Source organism: Pecten maximus, chromosome 9 (assembly GCF_902652985.1).
Source record: "Pecten maximus chromosome 9, xPecMax1.1, whole genome shotgun sequence".
NCBI classification, from domain to species: Eukaryota; Metazoa; Mollusca; class Bivalvia; order Pectinida; family Pectinidae; genus Pecten; species Pecten maximus.
Genome location: NC_047023.1, coordinates 1,008,203 through 1,027,955, shown reverse-complemented (window position 1 = coordinate 1,027,955; position 19,753 = coordinate 1,008,203). Strand labels below are relative to the sequence as shown.

At 36.6% G+C, this 19,753-nt stretch overlaps 1 protein-coding gene across 2 annotated transcripts in view; it reads right to left on the bottom strand.

The window, feature by feature from the left end:
- Positions 1–17,211, bottom strand: part of LOC117334621 (non-lysosomal glucosylceramidase-like) — a 32,480-nt gene extending 15,269 nt beyond the window's left edge. The window contains exons 1-8 of one of the 2 annotated variants that reach the window (XM_033894329.1): positions 16,915–17,211; positions 15,638–15,726; positions 14,824–14,939; positions 13,864–14,082; positions 12,994–13,233; positions 10,826–10,928; positions 6,100–6,216; positions 2,542–2,689 (exon numbers count right to left, since the gene is read on the bottom strand). In XM_033894329.1, coding sequence (XP_033750220.1) covers positions 2,542–2,689; positions 6,100–6,216; positions 10,826–10,928; positions 12,994–13,233; positions 13,864–14,082; positions 14,824–14,939; positions 15,638–15,726; positions 16,915–17,090 — 1,208 coding nt within the window. In that variant the 5' untranslated portion in view covers positions 17,091–17,211. The remainder of the gene's footprint in view (positions 1–2,541; positions 2,690–6,099; positions 6,217–10,825; positions 10,929–12,993; positions 13,234–13,863; positions 14,083–14,823; positions 14,940–15,637; positions 15,727–16,914) is intronic. The other variant, XM_033894330.1, reaches the window with a different exon arrangement.
- Between the last annotated feature and the right edge of the window lie 2,542 nt (positions 17,212–19,753).

The window sequence follows — 19,753 nt, the reverse complement described above, 5'->3', positions numbered from 1 at the left end:
CTTCCTGTTCGATATAAAGTGTCATTTGTATCAACTTCCTGTACGATATAAAGTGTCATTTGTATCAACTTCCTGTACGTTATAAAGTGTCATTTGTATCAACTTCCTGTACGATATAAAGTGTCATTTGTATCAACTTCCTGTACGATATAAAGTGTCATTTGTACAGTATCAACTTCCTGTATGTTATAAAGTGTCATTTGTATCAACTTCCTGTACAATATAAAGTGTCATTTGTATCAACTTCCTGTACGATATAAAGTGAGATCGCTACAATGTACTACAGGTACATATCGGTAAATGAGACTCGGGGTCAAAGTGATCAAATCTGTTCATGTGTCTATAAATTCAGTTAACAAATAACCAAGAATTATCAAGTAAAATCTCATGTGTCAACAGGTGTCATTAAAAAGCATAACCCTTCATACCCACAAAATATAATATCCATGGCACAGACAGCTGACATACCTCCCCCTTGTCTCTAGTGTTGACATACCTACCCCTTGTTTTTAGTGTTGACATACCTACCCCTTGTTTTTAGTGTTGACATACCTACCCCTTGTTTTAAGTGTTGACATACCTACCCCTTGTCTCTAGTGTTGACATACCTCCCCCTTGTCTCTAGTGTTGACATACCTACCCCTTGTTTTTAGTGTTGACATACCGTATTTGACCTAATAAGGGCGCCTGCCCTAATAAGGGCGCCCCTACCTTTTTTCAAGGAAATAAATCTTTGACTGAGTGTCAAAATGGTGTTCAAAAGTAATAATTCATGTGAAATATTTTGCTACTTTATGTGTTCAATTTTCTTCAGCAAATTAAGTAACTGGAACACATGTTTTCGCCACATTTTGTGTATTCCTAGTATAATCCTACAGGCTACAGATGACATGTCAGTGCAAAGAGCACCCAAAACTAAACACACATACAAATAATAATTTACCATCTTTATTTGAAGATAAAGTAAATTTAAGACTTCATTCTTGTTGATAAATAACTTTTGTTCAGAACAGAAAGCTAATAAAAGACATTGTAAATCAATTATATAGTCAAAGAAAACGATGTCTGATATGATCTGGGAAATCACCTGTTTCTATAAATAGAACACAAAAGAGTTCCATTTGAACATAAATGGTGGAACACACGTTCTCTGGTCTAAAGATCAGCTGGCATGGTTTACAAGTTTACAGGAGTACATGTTGTATTCAAGTGATGTTTAAGCTTAATATATGATAATGAATAGATATCTTCATCTGGAATATTTTTATGACTGAATATTTTACCGTTTCCACAACCTTGGGTATTCTGCTATAAGGTATAGTCTGTTTCATAAAACTTCAGAATAACTAATCTTAATAAGGGCGCCCCCACTGTCAATTACTCTCGCCCTGCGCCCTTATTAGGTCAAATACGGTACCTACCCCTTGTTTTTAGTGTTGACATACCTACCCCTTGTTTTTAGTGTTGACATACCTATCCCTTGTTTTTAGTGTTGACATACTTACCCCTTGTTTTTAGTGTTGACATACCTATCCCTTGTTTTAAGTGTTGACGTACCTACCCCATGTTTTTAGTGTTGACATACCTACCCCTTGTTTTTAGTGTTGACATACCTACCCCTTGTTTTTAGTGTTGACATACCTACCCCTTGTTTTTAGTGTTGACATACCTCCCCCTTGTCTCTAGTGTTGACATACCTACCCCTTGTTTTAGTATTGACGTACCTATCCCTTGTTTTAAGTGTTGACATACCTACCCCATGTTTTTAGTGTTGACGTACCTACCCCTTGTTTTTAGTGTTGACATACCTATCCCTTGTTTTAAGTGTTGACATACCTACCCCTTGTTTTTAGTGTTGACATACCTACACCTTGTTTTTAGTGTTGACATACCTACCCCCTGTTTTTAGTGTTGACGTACCTACCCCCTGTTTTTAGTGTTGACATACCTACCCCTTGTTTTAAGTGTTGACATACCTACCCCTTGTTTTAGTATTGACATACCTCCCCCTTGTCTCTAGTGTTGACGTACCTATCCCTTGTTTTAAGTGTTGACATACCTACCCCTTGTTTTAGTGTTGACATACCTACCCCTTGTTTTTAGTGTTGACATACCTCCCCCTTGTCTCTAGTGTTGACGTACCTATCCCTTGTTTTAAGTGTTGACATACCTACCCCTTGTTTTTAGTGTTGACATACCTACCCCTTGTTTTTAGTGTTGACATACCTACCCCTTGTTTTTAGTGATGACATACCTACCCCTTGTTTTTAGTGTTGACATACCTACCCCTTGTTTTTAGTGTTGACATACCTATCCCTTGTCTCTAGTGTTGACATACCTACCCCTTGTTTTTAGTGTTGACATACCTACCCCTTGTTTTTAGTGTTGACATACCTACCCCTTGTTTTTAGTACTGACATACGTCCCGAAGAGATTCTCCTTGTTTTTAGTACTGACATACCTTCCGAAGAGTTTCCCCTTGTTTTTAGTACCGACATACCTCCCATAGAGTTTCCCCTTGTTTTTTTTGTGCTGACATACCTTCCGAAGAGATTCTCCTTGTTTTTGAAGTGAACAACAGGCATATCCCATGTAAGAGTGAAGTCCATTTCCTTTTTGCCACCAGGAGGCACTGTTGTTTGTGAGCAGACAGCTGCAGCAGTTTCTTGTCCTTTCCTCTGTGGCTTATCTGGAATAATCTTATTCTTCAAAATTCCATTGTTGTATCTGTTATATTCATGCAGGCAAGAAAACGTGGAAAACAAACAACACGTGATTTAGCATTGATTTCCAGCTGACATTTGTGAACATTAAAATGAAAAAACAAAACAAAAATAATGTAATCCCAGAGAAAGGATTTAGTATATAACAGCTTTATCTAATCATGTGAATATTAGTGAAATTGAAAAACAGAGACATCCACGAAATAAAACAAGGACTGTTGTAGAACAGCATAGCTCGTCTCGAAAATGTTTGTTAATAAATAATTAAAATATATTAAAATGAAATAAAATATATAAATAGTCATTGTTTTGCATATTGGATAAAAATATAAAAATAAATGCGTATTTGACAGAAATGAGTTGTGTTACTCAGCCAGGTTTACTTTTTATCAAACATCCCTTAGTTTGACTCCAGGAGTGAATTTAAGTCTAACCCCACAGGGACCCTAATGTCAAATATCAACATCAAAGTTCAATTATAAAGTGATGAGTTAATGCTTTTCAATATTTGCACAAAAACTTATTTTGTCAGCATAAAAAGTCTAAGTTCAAAATATGTCAAAAAGCAGGTTTTTCCCACAAAGCCATCTTTTAGTTGGACTCTGGGTGGAGAGTGTATATTGCTGCAGAGACCCTGGTACCAAATATTGATATGCCTTTCAAAAATTGCTCCAAAACTTTATATTAGATAACCAACACCAATGTCGAAGCCAGGTCTGCACCGTTAGATCTTCCCCTTCTTCCCAGAGAAAAGATAAACACCAGCAATAGAAATGGAATGGGTAACAATGACATCAATGGAATGGAAACAATGACATCAATGGAATGGGAAACAATGACATCAATGGAATAGGAAACAATGACATCAATGGAATGGGAAACAATGACATCAACGGAATGGGAAACAATGACATCAATGGAATGGAAACAATGACATCAATGGAATGGGAGACAATGACATCAATGGAATGGGAAACAATGACATCAATGGAATGGGAAACAATGACATCAATGGAATGGGTAACAATGACATCAACAGAATGGGAAACAATGACATCAATGGAATGGGAAACAATGACATCAATGGAATGGGAAACAATGACATCAATGGAATGGGAAACAATGACATCAATGGAATGGGAAACAATGACATCAATGGAATGGGAGACAATGACATCAATGGAATGGGAAACAATCACATCAATGGAATGGGAAACAATGACATCAACAGAATGGGAAACAATGACATCAATGGAATGGGAAACAATGACATCAACAGAATGGGAAACAATGACATCAATGGAATGGGAAACAATGACATCAATGGAATGGGAGACAATGACATCAATGGAATGGGAAACAATCACATCAATGGAATGGGAAACAATGACATCAACAGAATGGGAAACAATGACATGAATGGAATGGGAGATAATGGCATCAATGGAATGGAAACAATGACATCAATGGAATGGGAAACAATGACATCAATGGAATGGGAAACAATGACATCAATGGAATGGGAAACAATGACATCAATGGAATGGGAGACAATGACATCAATGGAATGGGAGACAATGACATCAATGGAATGGGAAACAATGACATCAATGGAATGGGAAACAATGACATCAACAGAATGGGAAACAATGACATCAACAGAATGGGAAACAATCACATCAATGGAATGGGAAACTAATGGAATGGGAAACAATCACATCAATGGAATGAGAAACAATGAAATCAACGGAATGGGAAACTAATGGAATGGGAAACAATGACATCAACGGAATGGAAACAATGACATCAATGGAATGGGAAACAATGAAATCAACAGAATGGGAAACTAATGGAATGGGAAACAATCACATCAATGGAATGGGAAACAATGACATCAACGGAATGGGAAACAATGACATCAACGGAATGTAAACAATATGACATCAATGGAATGGGAAACAATCACATCAATGGAATGGGAAACAATGACATCAATGGAATGGAAAACAATGACATCAATGGAATAGGAAACAATGATATCAATGGAATGGGAAACAATGACATCAACGGAATGGGAAACAATGACATCAACAGAATGGAAACAATGACATCAACGGAATGGGAAACAATATGACATCAATGGATTGGGAGACAATGACATAAGTGAAATTGTAAACAGAGACATCAATGAAATTAAGCAATATTGACATTGGTGAAAAGGGAAACAGTTATATCTTTGATATGGTAAACAGTGAGATCGATTGAATGGAGAGATGGTGAATTGAGGACAGTAAAATTCTTGAATTACTGAACAGTGACTAGAGTACTGGTGGGGGCAATCATGAGAAAACTTTAAAGCTTGAAATTAAGGATAAAGAAAAAGAAAACCACTAACACCTAGAAAAAAATGTCGACTTGATGTTTCTACCTATTTAAAAGGCACTAAACGAGTACATATTAACTCGTCAAAAATAACTATGGCAAACTGTTGGTTACTGTTAACAAAATAACAAGGAAACTGTTGGTTACTGTTAACAAAATAACAAGGAAACTGTTGGTTACTGTTAACAAAATAACAAGGAAACTGTTGGTTACTGTTAACAAAATAACAAGGAAACTGTTGGTTACTGTTAACAAAATAACAAGGAAACTGTTGGTTACTGTTAACAAAATAACAAGGAAACTGTTGGTTACTGTTAACAAAATAACAAGGAAACTGTTGGTTACTGTTAACAAAATAACAAGGAAACTGTTGGTTACTGTTAACAAAATAACAAGGAAACTGTTGGTTACTGTTAACAAAATAACAAGGAAACTGTCAGTTACTGTTAACAAAATAACAAGGAAACTGTCGGTTACTGTTAACAAAATAACAAGGAAACTGTCGGTTACTGTTAACAAAATAACAAGGAAACTGTTGGTTACTGTTAACAAAATAACAAGGAAACTGTTGGTTACTGTTAACAAAATAACAAGGAAACTGTCAGTTACTGTTAACAAAATAACAAGGAAACTGTTGGTTACTGTTAATAATGTGTAAGTTAGCATACGTCAACATATTATTTCCCATTTGTGAATAAATTAAAATTGTCACACCTTACTATATACTGGATCATGTGAAAAGACTGTAATGCACAACAACATGTAATTTCCTTCTTGCAGATATTCCAGTTGATGGAATACTGTCGTACATAAATTTTACAGTACTGTTCGAAAAACCTAGTAGGTATTATGACAAAGACTAATCAAAGCATTTAATTTAATCTGTGCTAATCTGATCTATCTTCTACCATATACATGCTACAGCAAAGCCAAGTCCAAAGCATTGTACATTAATTACACCAAAAACTTAACCACAGATGATGAGGTTTCTTACCTGGACCAGCAGGGGGGAGGATGAGGTTGGCCAACGCACGAACCAGACGCACCAGGAGAAGGAGGAAAAGAGAAATCACTGCCTTCGGTACGCTATCCCTCCCCCTACTCTGGTTCTCTAGAAACAAACACACACACGACTATAGTCAGGAGGGGCATTACTAGAGGCTGAGCTCTTCTCGACTCACAGAGGGAATAGCTACAAGACATTTTGTCAACATGATTGTGTAACATCAGTGAAGAATGCAATGGATTAAACTACAGAATGAGATCTCTCAACTCAATATATACACAACTACAGAATGAGAACTCTCAACTCAATATATATACAACTACAGAATGAGATCTCTCAACTTGATATATGACAACAGAATGAGATCTCTTAACTTGATATATACAACTACAGAATGAGATCTCTTAACTTGATATATGACAACAGAATGAGATCTTTCAACTTGATATATGACAACAAAATGAGATCTCTCAACTTGATATATGACAACAAAATGAGAACTCTCAACTCAATATATATACAACTACAGAATGAGATCTCTCAACTCAATATATATACAACTACAGAATGAGATCTCTCAATTGATATATATACAACTACAGAATGAGATCTCTCAACTTGATATATGACAACAGAATGAGATCTCTCAACTTGATATATGACAACAAAATGAGATCTCTCAACTTGATATATGACAACAAAATGAGAACTCTCAACTCAATATACGGTAAACCTCCGGTTAGTTCGAACAAAATTAAATAAATATTGACGAACCTGTTCGAATTATTCGAAATTATGCTTCAGAAAATAAGCGTGAGTTCGAACTATTCGAGTCAATATCGGCGAAAATCTCGGCAGAGTAAAATCATTAGACACAAACACATCCATCGTAAATCTGACACGTAATAACGGCGGCCTGAACAATGGCACATTTACAAGTAAGTAAAATTATAGTATTTCATTTAATTCAATATTAATTGATCGTTAACGTTCTTCGTTTCGCGATAACTGATGATGGTTATTGCGCGAAGCCGCTCGGGCAATGCGTAGCTACAGTACTGTCAGTAGGCCCCAAAACATTACAGTACACGTTTCATTTGTGACACAAAAGTTAAACATTTGTACAGTATAATCTTTGCATGGTTATATTTTTTTATCTGAATGAGAAACTATCGCTATTTTATTGTAATAAATGGTCTCTTAAATACGTCAAAAGCAGTCTACATAACCTGTTGCGTTTACGTAAGCACTACTGTAAAAATAAGCGTTATATGTTGGTAAAATTAGGCCAGAACATCAACATGTCTGCTTTTAAATATGCCCAGTCGTATTATCTACCAAACGTAGTTGATACCTGCATAATTATCCATCACTAATTGGGACACCTGTGGATTGTTTTGACTAGATATGAATGTTTTTCACGTCACTCAGCACGATCGGGCAGCCGATCCTTTCAACTTTGCCACAAGCGACACCTCGCGTGGCCTGCTTACCTAGCGTGAGGTCCCAGATTTTCATGTAATACCTTGATTGGCAATACTTAAGAGATGTCCAGTCACAATTAAATAATCATAATGCTAAGTTAACACTAGTTATATGTGAAAATACACGGACGATTTCTTAGTTTGCCATACACAGCGCGAATACAAATATCGCATGTTACTTATACATTGTCGGGGCCTAAATTTGCAATCAGCTGTCTCGTGCGTGGTGTGTTTTGCAATGTAACAAAAACTGAATTAACGCTAAAATATGTGGCATATATTAAATCACAGACGCATTCTAATGATCACGCATACAATCTAATAAACTAAATATGCTTGTTGATCAAATTTAAATCTTTTTTTCGCCCGGTCATCGGGGCCGGGTCGTCGCGAGCTTCTTACTTTACGTTCTTCATTTGACAAGTTCGAACTATCCGAAATGGTATCTGATATAAACAGCCAGAGTTCGAACTATTACTAGCTAAGAAATTACCGTTTTTCTAGAAAAAAATGTGTGTTCGAACTATCCGCGTGTTCGAATTAATCGGAGGTTTACCGTATATACAACTACAGAATGAGATCTCTCAACTCAATATATATACAACTACAGAATGAGATCTCTCAACTTGATATATATATACAACTACAGAATGAGATCTCTCAACTTGATATATGACAACAAAATGAGAACTCTCAACTCAATATATATACAACTACAGAATGAAATAGCTCAACTTGATATATGACAACAGAATGAGATCTCTCAACTCGATATATATACAACTACAGAATGAGATCTCTCAACTTGATATATGACAACAGAATGAGATCTCTCAACTCGATATATATACAATTACAGAATGAGACCTCTCAACTTGATATATATGCAATTACAGAATGAGATCTCTTAACTCGATATATACACAACTACAGAATGACACCTCTCAACTGGATATATATACAACAAGAGAATGAGATATCTCAACTTCATATATATACAATGACAGAATGGTACCGCTCAACTCGATATATATACTACTACCTCTCGACCCAATATATATATACAACTACAGAATGAGAACTCTCAACTCGATATATATATATAACTACAGAATGAGATCTCACAACTCAATATATAATTATACAACAACAGAATGACAACTCTCAACTCGATATATATATACAACTACAGAATGATGTCTCTCAACTCAATATTTATTCACTACAGAATGAGATCTCTCAACTCCATATACATACAACTACAGAATGAGATCTCTCAACTCCATGTATATACAACTACAGAATGAGATCTCTCAACTCGATATATATACAACTACAGAATGAGATCTCTCAACTTGATATACAACTACAGAATGAGATCTCTCAACTCGATATATACACAACTACAGAATGACATCTCTCAACTCGATATATATACAACTACAGAATGGTACTTCTCGATTGCAACTCAATATATACACAACTACAGAATAAGATCTAACAACTCGATAACTCTCAACTTGATATATATATACGACTACAGCATGGGACCTCTCAACTCAATATACAATGTATATACAACTACAGAATCAGATCTCTCAACTTGATATATATACAACTCTGTACATAGTACATGGTGAAGTATCAGGTGGCCAGTGATCAACCAGTCTAAACACACCAGAATCTGCCATCCTCTTCCACATCAGTGAACAAACTTAATTCCCAACATAGTTTTGAGAAATTGAATATAGGACATACAGAACTTCTACATGGGTTCTTCAGGGCTGGATAAAGGCTACCATGTATACATAGCTGAAACAGCTAGCTTTAAGTCCAAGACCATACTGGCAGCTAGCTATAATACAGATATGGAAAAGGTGGGCGTGTCTACCATGTATATATATATATCAGGTTAGTACTGGCAGCTAGCTATAATACAGATATGGAAGAGGTGGGCGTGTCTACCATGTCTATATATCAGGTTTATACTGGCAGCTAGCTATAATACAGATATGGAAAAGGTGGGCGTGTCTACCATGTATATATATATCAGGTTTATACTGGCAGCTAGCTATAATACAGATATGGAAAAGGTGGGCTTGTCTACCATGTATATATATCAGGTTTATACTGACAGCTAGCTATAATACAGATGGGTACGAGGTGGGCGTGTCTACCATGTATCTATATATCAGGTTAGTACTGACAGCTAGCTATAATACAGATGGGTACGAGGTGGGCGTGTCTACCATGTATCTATATATCAGGTTAGTACTGACAGCTAGCTATAATACAGATGGGTACGAGGTGGGCGTGTCTACCATGTATATATATATCAAGTTAGTACTGACAGCTAGCTATAATACAGATGTGTACAAGGTGGGCGTGTCTACCATGTATATATATCAGGTTGATACTGACAGTTAGCTATAATACAGATGGGTACGAGGTGGGCATGTCTACCATGTATATATATATATCAGGTTTATACTGACAGCTAGCTATAATACAGATGTGTACGAGGTGGGCGTGTCTACCATGTCTATATATCAGGTTTATACTGACAGCTAGCTATAATACAGATGTGATGACAATAAAAGTATAAGACATGTGTTTGTAAAAATCCACATTAATTTCAGACCCCCAAAGTTCAAAGTTTCTGGATATTTGCTAGATGTAATTAGCACATTAATTAATCAGCTCAGCTCTGGGAAATGTTACAAAACAAAAAGGTTCAATTGCCTGTGTTTTTTTCAACTAAGTACGTTTTTCTTCTTGTCGTTATCATAGTGAGATATGTGTTAAATGACAAAATCGGGCATTAATACATTATCTATATCGTTACATGTAGTCATGACAGGGAGACAGGGACAGACCATTAATTTACTAATTAATTTCATCCAACACTTATCTGCAAAATAAGTGAGAATATTTCATTTGGTAAGATCACTTTTCTGAATGTAGATTTATTGTCATGATCAAAATAAAGAGAAATGTGATATTCTCACATTTCTCCCACAATGGTAAAAGAACATTTAACTAGCCTTGTCAATCCCAAAATGTCTCTGTGAAATATTGTTATTTCAAAGTTGAAAATATATTGCTTTACTGCAAAAATGATACAGAGTGTGAAACAAAATATTTCATACAGACGTGAAGTATAAATTTAAACTGTAAAATAATTCATGAAAGTCAAAGTTTTGTTAAAAACTGATGACTTGGTTTTGTACCTGGGGTGGGGGTAAGTTGTCCATCTTCGGCCAAATCATCCCAAAGCAGGCGGCCATTACCCTTAGGGTCAAAGTGCAACTTGTGACTCACATGTACATCATCCTGAAAAGATTGAGGATAAATTCAAACAAACCTCACTGTACAACTGAGGCTTATAGAATGTGTTAGGTTTGAACTTGAAGCCTTTGTATTAATGGGACTTAAATTATCTCTGTTAGGTTTGACCTTGAACTCTCTGTATTAACGAGACTTAAAGAATGTGTTAGGTTTGACCTTGAACTCTCTGTATCATTCACAGAGACTTAAATTATCTCTGTTAGGTTTGACCTTGAAATCTCTGTTTAAATGAGACTTACAAAATCTGTGCAGGTTTGACCTTGAACTTTCTGTATTACTGATCATGACACTTATAGGATTTCTGATTGGTTTATTACCTTGAACTTTCTGTATTACTGAGACTTATATAGAATCTGTAAAAGCTTTGGCCTTGAACTTTCTTTACTGAAACTTATAGGATCTGTGTCAGACTTGACCTTTACCGAGATAAGTAGGATCTGTGTCAGACTTGACCTTTACTGAGATAAGTAGGATCTGTGTCAGACTTGACCTTTACTGAGACTAATAGGACCTATGTCAGACTTGACCTTTACTGAGATTAATAGGATCTGTGTCAGACTTGACCTTTACCAAGATAAGTAGGATCTGTGTCAGACTTGACCTTTACTGAGATTAATAGGATCTGTGTCAGACTTGACCTTTACTGAGATTAATAGGATCTGTGTCAGACTTGACCTTTACTGAGATTAATAGGATCTTAGTCAGACTTGACCTTTACTGAGATAAGTAAGATCTGTGTCAGACTGGACCTTTACTGAGATAAGTAGGATCTGAGTCAGACTTGACCTTTACTGAGACTAATAGGATCTGTGTCAGACTTGACCTTTACTGAGATTAATAGGACCTGTTTCAGACTTGACCTTTACTGAGATAAGTAGGACCTGTGTTAGACTTGACCTTTACTGAGATAAGTAGGATCTATGTCAGACTTGACCTTTACTGAGATAAGTAGGACCAGTGTCAGACTTGACCTTTACTGAGATAAGTAGGATCTGTGTCAGACTTGACCTTTACTGAGATAAGTAGGATCTGTGTCAGACTTGACCTTTACCGAGATAAGTAGGACCTGTGTCAGACTTGACCTTAACCGAGATAAGTAGGATCTGTGTCAGACTTGACTTTTACTGAGATAAGTAGGACCAGTGTCAGACTTGACCTTTACTGAGATAAGTAGGATCTGTGTCAGACTTGACCTTTACTGAGATAAGTAGGATCTGTGTCAGACTTGACCTTTACTGAGACTAATAGGATCTGTGTCAGACTTGACCTTTACCGAGATTAATAGGATCTGTGTCAGACTTGACCTTTACTGAGACTAATAGGACCTGTGTCAGACTTGACCTTTACTGAGATAAGTAGGATCTGTGTCAGACTTGACCTTTACTGAGACTAATAGGACCTGTGTCAGACTTGACCTTTATCAAGACTTATAGGATCTGTGTCAGACTTGACCTTTACTGAGACTTATAGGATCTGTGTCAGACTTGACCTTTACTGAGATAAGTAGGATCTGTGTCAGACTTGACCTTTACTGAGATAAGTAGGATCTGTGTCAGACTTGACCTTTACTGAGACTAATAGGATCAGTGTCAGACTTGACCTTTACTGAGATAAGTAGGATCTGTGTCAGACTTGACCTTTACTGAGATTAATAGGATCTGTGTCAGACTTGACCTTTACTGAGATAAGTAGGATCTGTGTCAGACTTGACCTTTACTGAGATAAGTAGGATCTGTGTCAGACTTGACCTTAACCGAGATAAGTAGGATCTGTGTCAGACTTGACCTTTACTGAGATAAGTAGGATCGGTGTCAGACTTGACCTTTACCGAGATAAGATCTGTGTCAGACTTGACCTTTACTGAGATAAGTAGGATCTGTGTCAGACTTGACCTTTACTGAGATAAGTAGGATCTGTGTCAGACTTGACCTTTACTGAGACTAATAGGATCTGTGTCAGACTTGACCTTTACTGAGACTAATAGGACCTGTGTCAGACTTGACCTTTATCAAGACTTATAGGATCTGTGTCAGACTTGACCTTTACTGACCTTGTTGGCAGCAGCTATTCCATAAGTACACTTGATGTCGCGTAGGGAATGATGGATGAGGACACCTGAAACTTGACGTCCCTCGGCATCACTTTCAAAGGCCTCATTCTGACACTCGCCTGCCGTATCATTCTTTGAGCCAGTTCCGTTTTTGAAGGTGAAGACTATGCTGATGTCGACAGGCTCTGATCCATTGTTTTCCACTGACCAAGCAAACACTCCCATAGGGAAGCTTGTCTCCTGTAGGGTACATATAGATAGGTATTATACTCAGTAATAAACTGACCATACAAGATCCTACAAAAACAGGTCAAAATCCAGTAAACTGTAGAGATCAGTAAATACAACACTATTTATTGTATCTTAATCATATATAATTTCCTCTTAATCGTTTGAAACATGTGAAAGTACCAGGCAACTGCCCCATGTGGGATTCGAACTTGCAACCCAGAGGTGGAAGGTCAGTGATAAAGTGTCGGGACACTTTAACCACTCAGCCACAGTGACCTCATTCATCCTGATACATAATACTGTAAAAACATAAAATTTTGTTATGTAAACTTTATTTATTTTACGACAATTGCGAAACAAGATATATTCACTTATAAGTTATATTAATCACGCTTGTTGGCCCAGAGAGAAGTGCACGAGGGGTCTTACTGTGGGAGGAAACCGGAGTACCCTGGGAAAACCCATGTGGTTGGGCAGGTGACCCCTTACCTTTTCACGTCCGATCGGGGAATCGAACCCTGGCTACGGCCGCCTAGGTGAAAGGCAAGTGTGTTACCACTGTGCCACCCGACAACCCATTGAAATAAAATTTTGTTGATGATTTAATAATCTAACAGTTGAGAGAGAGAAGAACGTTACCTTATAATCATGTGGAAACACCGGAGAAATTTGACGGCAGACAAGGCGCAGTTTGTACTCAGGAATGTCGTACACGGTCCAGGCCCGGGGGTAGAGGGCATGGTAGGTGGCATTCTGGGCAGGAAATCCCCACTCCCAGGCCTTCAGGTGCTTTCCTTTACGTCCAGTCAGGACCTTCTGGTACACCGTCTTACCGTTCTTACGGATACACAGGATAAACTAGCAAAAAAAAAACCCAACTAGACATGTTAGCAAATACATTTAAATATAGCCGTGCTACTAAATCTAAAGTAGCGTTAAAACATTGGGAGTCTTTCTCGGTGATATGGAGGGTTATCATTAGAAATGTCAACAAATATACTAAAATATGTGTGCTGCTAAATCTAAGATAACGCTAAAACATTGGGAGTCCTTCCAGGGTTCATACAGATTTTGTCAAACCAAATTCAAGGCCTTTTCAAGGCTTTTTCAATGTCTTAATTAAATTTCCAAGGCCCATTTTACCTGTCATCGAAGTCAGCTTGAGAGGGAACAAGAGAGCAAAACAGCAATTTATAACTATCCACTTGATCAAAATATAGCTTGACATGGTAATTATTCTTATCAAACATTTATTAAAGCATCTGCAGGGGAGATGAACAGACGAAGTTGAATCCAAATAATCAGTGGCCAGCGTTTCACTTTTCCTAATGAAAACTTTATTCAATTAATATTCAAGGATTTTTCAAGGCCGTAGACCAATTTGCAAGGCTTTTCTAGGTCCGGAATGAAATTCAAGGCCTTTCAAGGTCCTTGGTGAAACTTGAGGCTTTCTCTAGGTCTGCGCTAAACCTACTTTCTCTGTAATATGGAGGGTCAGCATTGACACGCATACTAAAATCTTACCTAATTCTCATGAGGGAAGAGACTTATCCAAGAAATGTAGCAATGTTCGAATGCTCAATATACGTTAATCCTTACCTGGTTCGCTTGGACAGTGTGGTGCTCATACAGACCAGGTAACATTTGGAAACGACAGAATTCTCCTCTGAATCCTCGTCCTATGGTGCCACATCCGATTCCTCCCAGGGGGCATCCTGTGGAAAGAAATGATATTCTTCACAGTACATACACCAGGATTGCTCGTTTTCTTGTAAAGCTCAGATTCAATTGTACAGAACATATTTACCAAAAATTAATAACATTTAGAATATTATGTTTTCCCTTGTTAAGTTATCAAGTCATTGAAATAGTTTAGATTATACAAAGATTGTGTTCAAAGTTGTTCATGTTCAGATATGCAAAGTATAGATAAGTATATTACGGGGCATATAAATATGTCAGTCTCACCCAAAGTATGGATAGGAGTATATTGCTGAGCAGAAAAATCTACAACTGTCGACTCATCTCAAAATTTAAAGTGATGACGTATATGTATACATGCGTGCATGTTTCTATCAAAAGGAATTTAGAATAGTAAATAACAGCAATTGCAATCATGAACAATCTTCAAGTCAAAAGACCACTTAAGAAAGTATCTTTTTGCCAAAAGAAATCTGTGGAAAACTAAACAAAATTTTCTAGAGAAATTAGGAATTCTGATTAAAAAGGAAAAACCAAATAGAAGAAGAAAAAACAGCTAAAGAGAAAGTAATAGCTAATGGTTTTTCTCATTCATAATTCATTCTCTTCAATTTTTAATATATTTTTTAAACCTTTGAAATTTAAAAAAAATAAAACAACAATGAAAATTACGAATCTTTTACAAACCAAAAAATCAATAGAAACACCGTACCATACATGGATTTATGTTCAACTTGATCAAGATGGTCGATGAACATTCGTCTCCCTTGTCGACGAGTCTTCACCCATACCTTCATGTACCTGATAAAGGGAAACAAATGATAAAACATTTCATCTAACATCTCCCTTGTCGACGAGTCTTCACCCATACTTTCATGTACCTGGCAGTATACTGCAAGCGTGGTTATTTTCGCGGGGGGGGGTTTGCGATTTTGATATGTTAACTATACGCGTTGGGGTAATTTTCACGATCGATCCACCTTCGTTTGTAGTTCCAGATTATGCAAATTGATATCAAAATAATACGTGTTGGGAAATTTTCCCAATCAAAATGCCTCACGTAAATTTCCACATTTAGAGTATGCATATGTGAAAGAGTGGGAAAATGTACGGCCAGGCCAGGGTTTGAACCCGGACCTCCGAACATTAGCAAGATGCTCCACCAATTGAGCTTCCTGGTCGTCGATGATCAACCCGGACAATTCCGCTGCATATATATGTACCTACGATAATACATTATATATAAATACCAGTATCAGAGGTAATTTGTCATATCTCATAATCATTCAATATAGCACAATTCTGTTAAAATTGTTAGGCAACAATTAAGATTGGGCACCTCAAGCTCTTTTGATATGAAATGTGGTGCAGTTAAACTATGGATTACATACTTGCCAACTTTTCGAAATTTTTATGGGAGGATATTGTATACACAAAATTAATACATTATTAAAACGTGTACATATAAACACAAATAAAAAATCACCCTTTAATATATTTTGATTTGTTCTTTCAGAAGAAATCATTACATCTTATAATATAAAAGTAGTTTGGTTGAAATTATGTAATTTGTTTATGATTCAATGTTTGAGAGTGCTTTTACTGTTCTATATATTGTTATAACATCATATATATACATGTAGCTACAAAAATGTATCTATATGTGGGGAAAAGTCATCACAAAGTACACTGAATCCATATACAGGTGTCGACTATATCAGTATTACCCCAAATTAGACTGCATACCAACAGTATGCAATCGCTCAATGAAACGTTCATACAAGTTTAAAGGCCCTTTTCATTTTTTTCTGTCAGACACGCATCAGTGCACATCCTAATCCAATCGTATATGAAAACATGGCGTGCAGGAAAATCAATATTTATATTTAACTCCAATATAGACGCAAAGAAATCTATGGCAACATGTAAACAACACATAAAACATAAAGATACTTTACAACATGAATATGAAAGTGGCTGTCTATTCACCTTAGTGACAGTCCGACCAGTGACGGTATCTGACTTAGACGAGGTTTTGTAAACGGGGTACATTTCGTCTTGCATTCATAATCCAGCTTGACCCGCCACCCGTAGTCCGGTACGCCGGGAATGTTTTCCCTGGGTGTCGTTTCACTGTCCTCTGGATTCCTGGGATACGATGTCATGATTTCTATCTTCAGTGCCACATTCGCTCTGTGAAATCTTTGTTTAACCACGTGTCAAAAAAATTAGATGTTTTTTCTTGGCCTTAGACACCTATGCGGAAAAAGGCAAAGCCAGTGATCATTTCACCCGTCGTTTGAATGTTTTAATTAAAGATTCTAATTTACGGATCAAGTTCGGAGACGGATACTTATTTTACGGAAGAATTTAAGAAAATAATTATAATATCACACAAAAATTAAATTGACCATGTGATTGTTAAAACTGCGAAAAATTATAGTTTTTCTATTCAAATAAACCAGACAACTATTCATAATGATTGAAATCTATGCAAAACCAACATCACAGTTCGGATAATTGTTTCCGGCGCCCGTTTCTAGGGATAGTTTGTTTAGTTTCAAGCTTGTATTAGAGTAACAGGTGGTTGATTTTCAAAAGTGACCACCTGGCAGGTGTCTAGGGGGATTCTAACTACGTGTGAATATGTTCGCATTGGGAATCATCGTTAAGCAACATCAACTTAAAGGAACAAATAACATAAACCGATATGCTGTTATTTCATTGGTGGACATGCAAGTGTAAGTTGAAACAGTGTCATACAAATGAGAACTGCATACCATACTAACAGACTAGCCTGAGTTTCCTCTGACCCTGACACCATGTCTGGTGTAGGGTCAGAGCGCACTACTTAAGGAAAACGTGGAATTCTCTGACACCGTTTGGTGCTGCTAAGATTCTGATGCAGATAAAATAAAATCAGTTGTGACATAAAACCTACCTGACATTTTTTTTATAAATGAGGTATTTATTTACCCGAAAACGCCCATTAAGTCCCAAAGCGACGTTCTGTTTCATCCATATATACCCTCAAGTTAGGCTGGTCAAAATTCCACACTGTTGACTAGCCATTTTGTAAGTGACAGTGCAATTAACCATCCAAATCCAAACACGATGGACACAAAAAACCAAATATTTCATATATTGTATTTTACTTAGATACCGTATTTGACCTAATAGGGCAGGGCGCCTGCCCTAATAAGGGCGCCCCTACCTTTTTTCAAGGAAATAAATCATTGACTGAGTGTCAAAATGGTGTTCAAAAGTAATTATAAATTCATGTGAAATGTTTTGCTACTTCATGACAATTGACGAATGAATTGTGTTCAATTTTCTTCAGCAAATTAAGAAACTGGAACACAAGTTTTCGCCACATTTTGTCTATTCCTACAGATGACATATCAGTGCAAAGAACACCCGAAACTAAACACACATACAAATAAGAACTTACCATCTTTATTTGAAGATAAAGTAAAAGACTTCATTCTTGTTGATAAATAACTTTTGTTCAGAACAGAAAGCTAGTAAAAGACATTGTAAATCAATTATTAGGCCAAAGAAAACAATGTCTGATATGATCTGGGAAATCACCTGTGTCTATAAATAGAACACAAAAGATAAATGGTGGAACACACATTCTCTGGTCTAAAGATCAGCTGGCATGGTTTACAAGTTTACAGGAATATTCAAGTGATGTTTAAGCTTATTATATGATAATGAATAAATATCTTCATCTGGAATATTTTTATGACTGAATATTTTACCGTTTCCACAGCCTTGGGTATTCTGCTATAAGGTATAGTCTGTTTCATAAAACTTCACAATAACTAATCTTAATAAGGGCGCCCCCACTGTCAATTACCCGCGCCCTGCACTCTTATTAGGTCAAATACGGTAGTTGAAATCAAGAACACTAAGCATATGTCCTTAAACCTGTTATATTTAATGTAAGAATACATTTTTAACACATTATAAAGAGCAGACTATATTGAAAAAGATGTTATATTTTTTTTCTTTAAGCTTCTTCGAGGGCTCGAAGTGGATATTTTGAACAGGTGGCCTATTTGGCTACCAAGTCATAAAATCTAGGCTGATTGGAAAAGTTAGTCGCCTGGCCAAATTGTCTTACATTAAACTTTTAACTTTTTCAATTGTGAATGTCATTTTAGACTTGACTGCAACCTTTGAAAGGTTAACCAAATTGCTCACTTACACAATTTTTTAGTGGCCATACAGGAGCCTTATCAGTCAATACCTGGTCGCCAATGGTGAATTTAAGGTGCCATCATAACCAGGCCACTAAAATAGGTGCCACTTTGAGCCTGATTGCTCTGATAGGGTGATTACTGCCATCAAATGTAGGTCTTTTAGAGTCAAAGACTTTGTAGAGTTCAGAGGTCCGGGTTGGAGTCCCGGTCTGCTGGTTGTATATGCTCACTTCTATTACACTGAGTAATTACTTCATCAGCTAAAATGTATAAATGTTGGGGGTTTTTTTTTGGATTTTTTTTTCAAAATTACCTGGTGCAATAAAATGAAGAAAAAGTCTAATTATTGAATTAAAGTTGTCCGAGTTCCTGGTTAGCTTTATTTCATACCTGTATAAATGGTTCCCGGCTTTCTTTTTTACCAACTTATACATACCTCCACCCATTGACTGCATGATTCTTGTTTGTGCTTGTGATGGGTATGTGCCATATTTGGTTAGAAACTTTCTCAGGTTGGGGATGAATGAGTATGTATGTATTGTGGACCAAAATAAAATATTGTTTTATAAGCATTTTTATAGAAGCAGCGGGAAAGAATATTTTGTTGGGGTCTTTCTGGT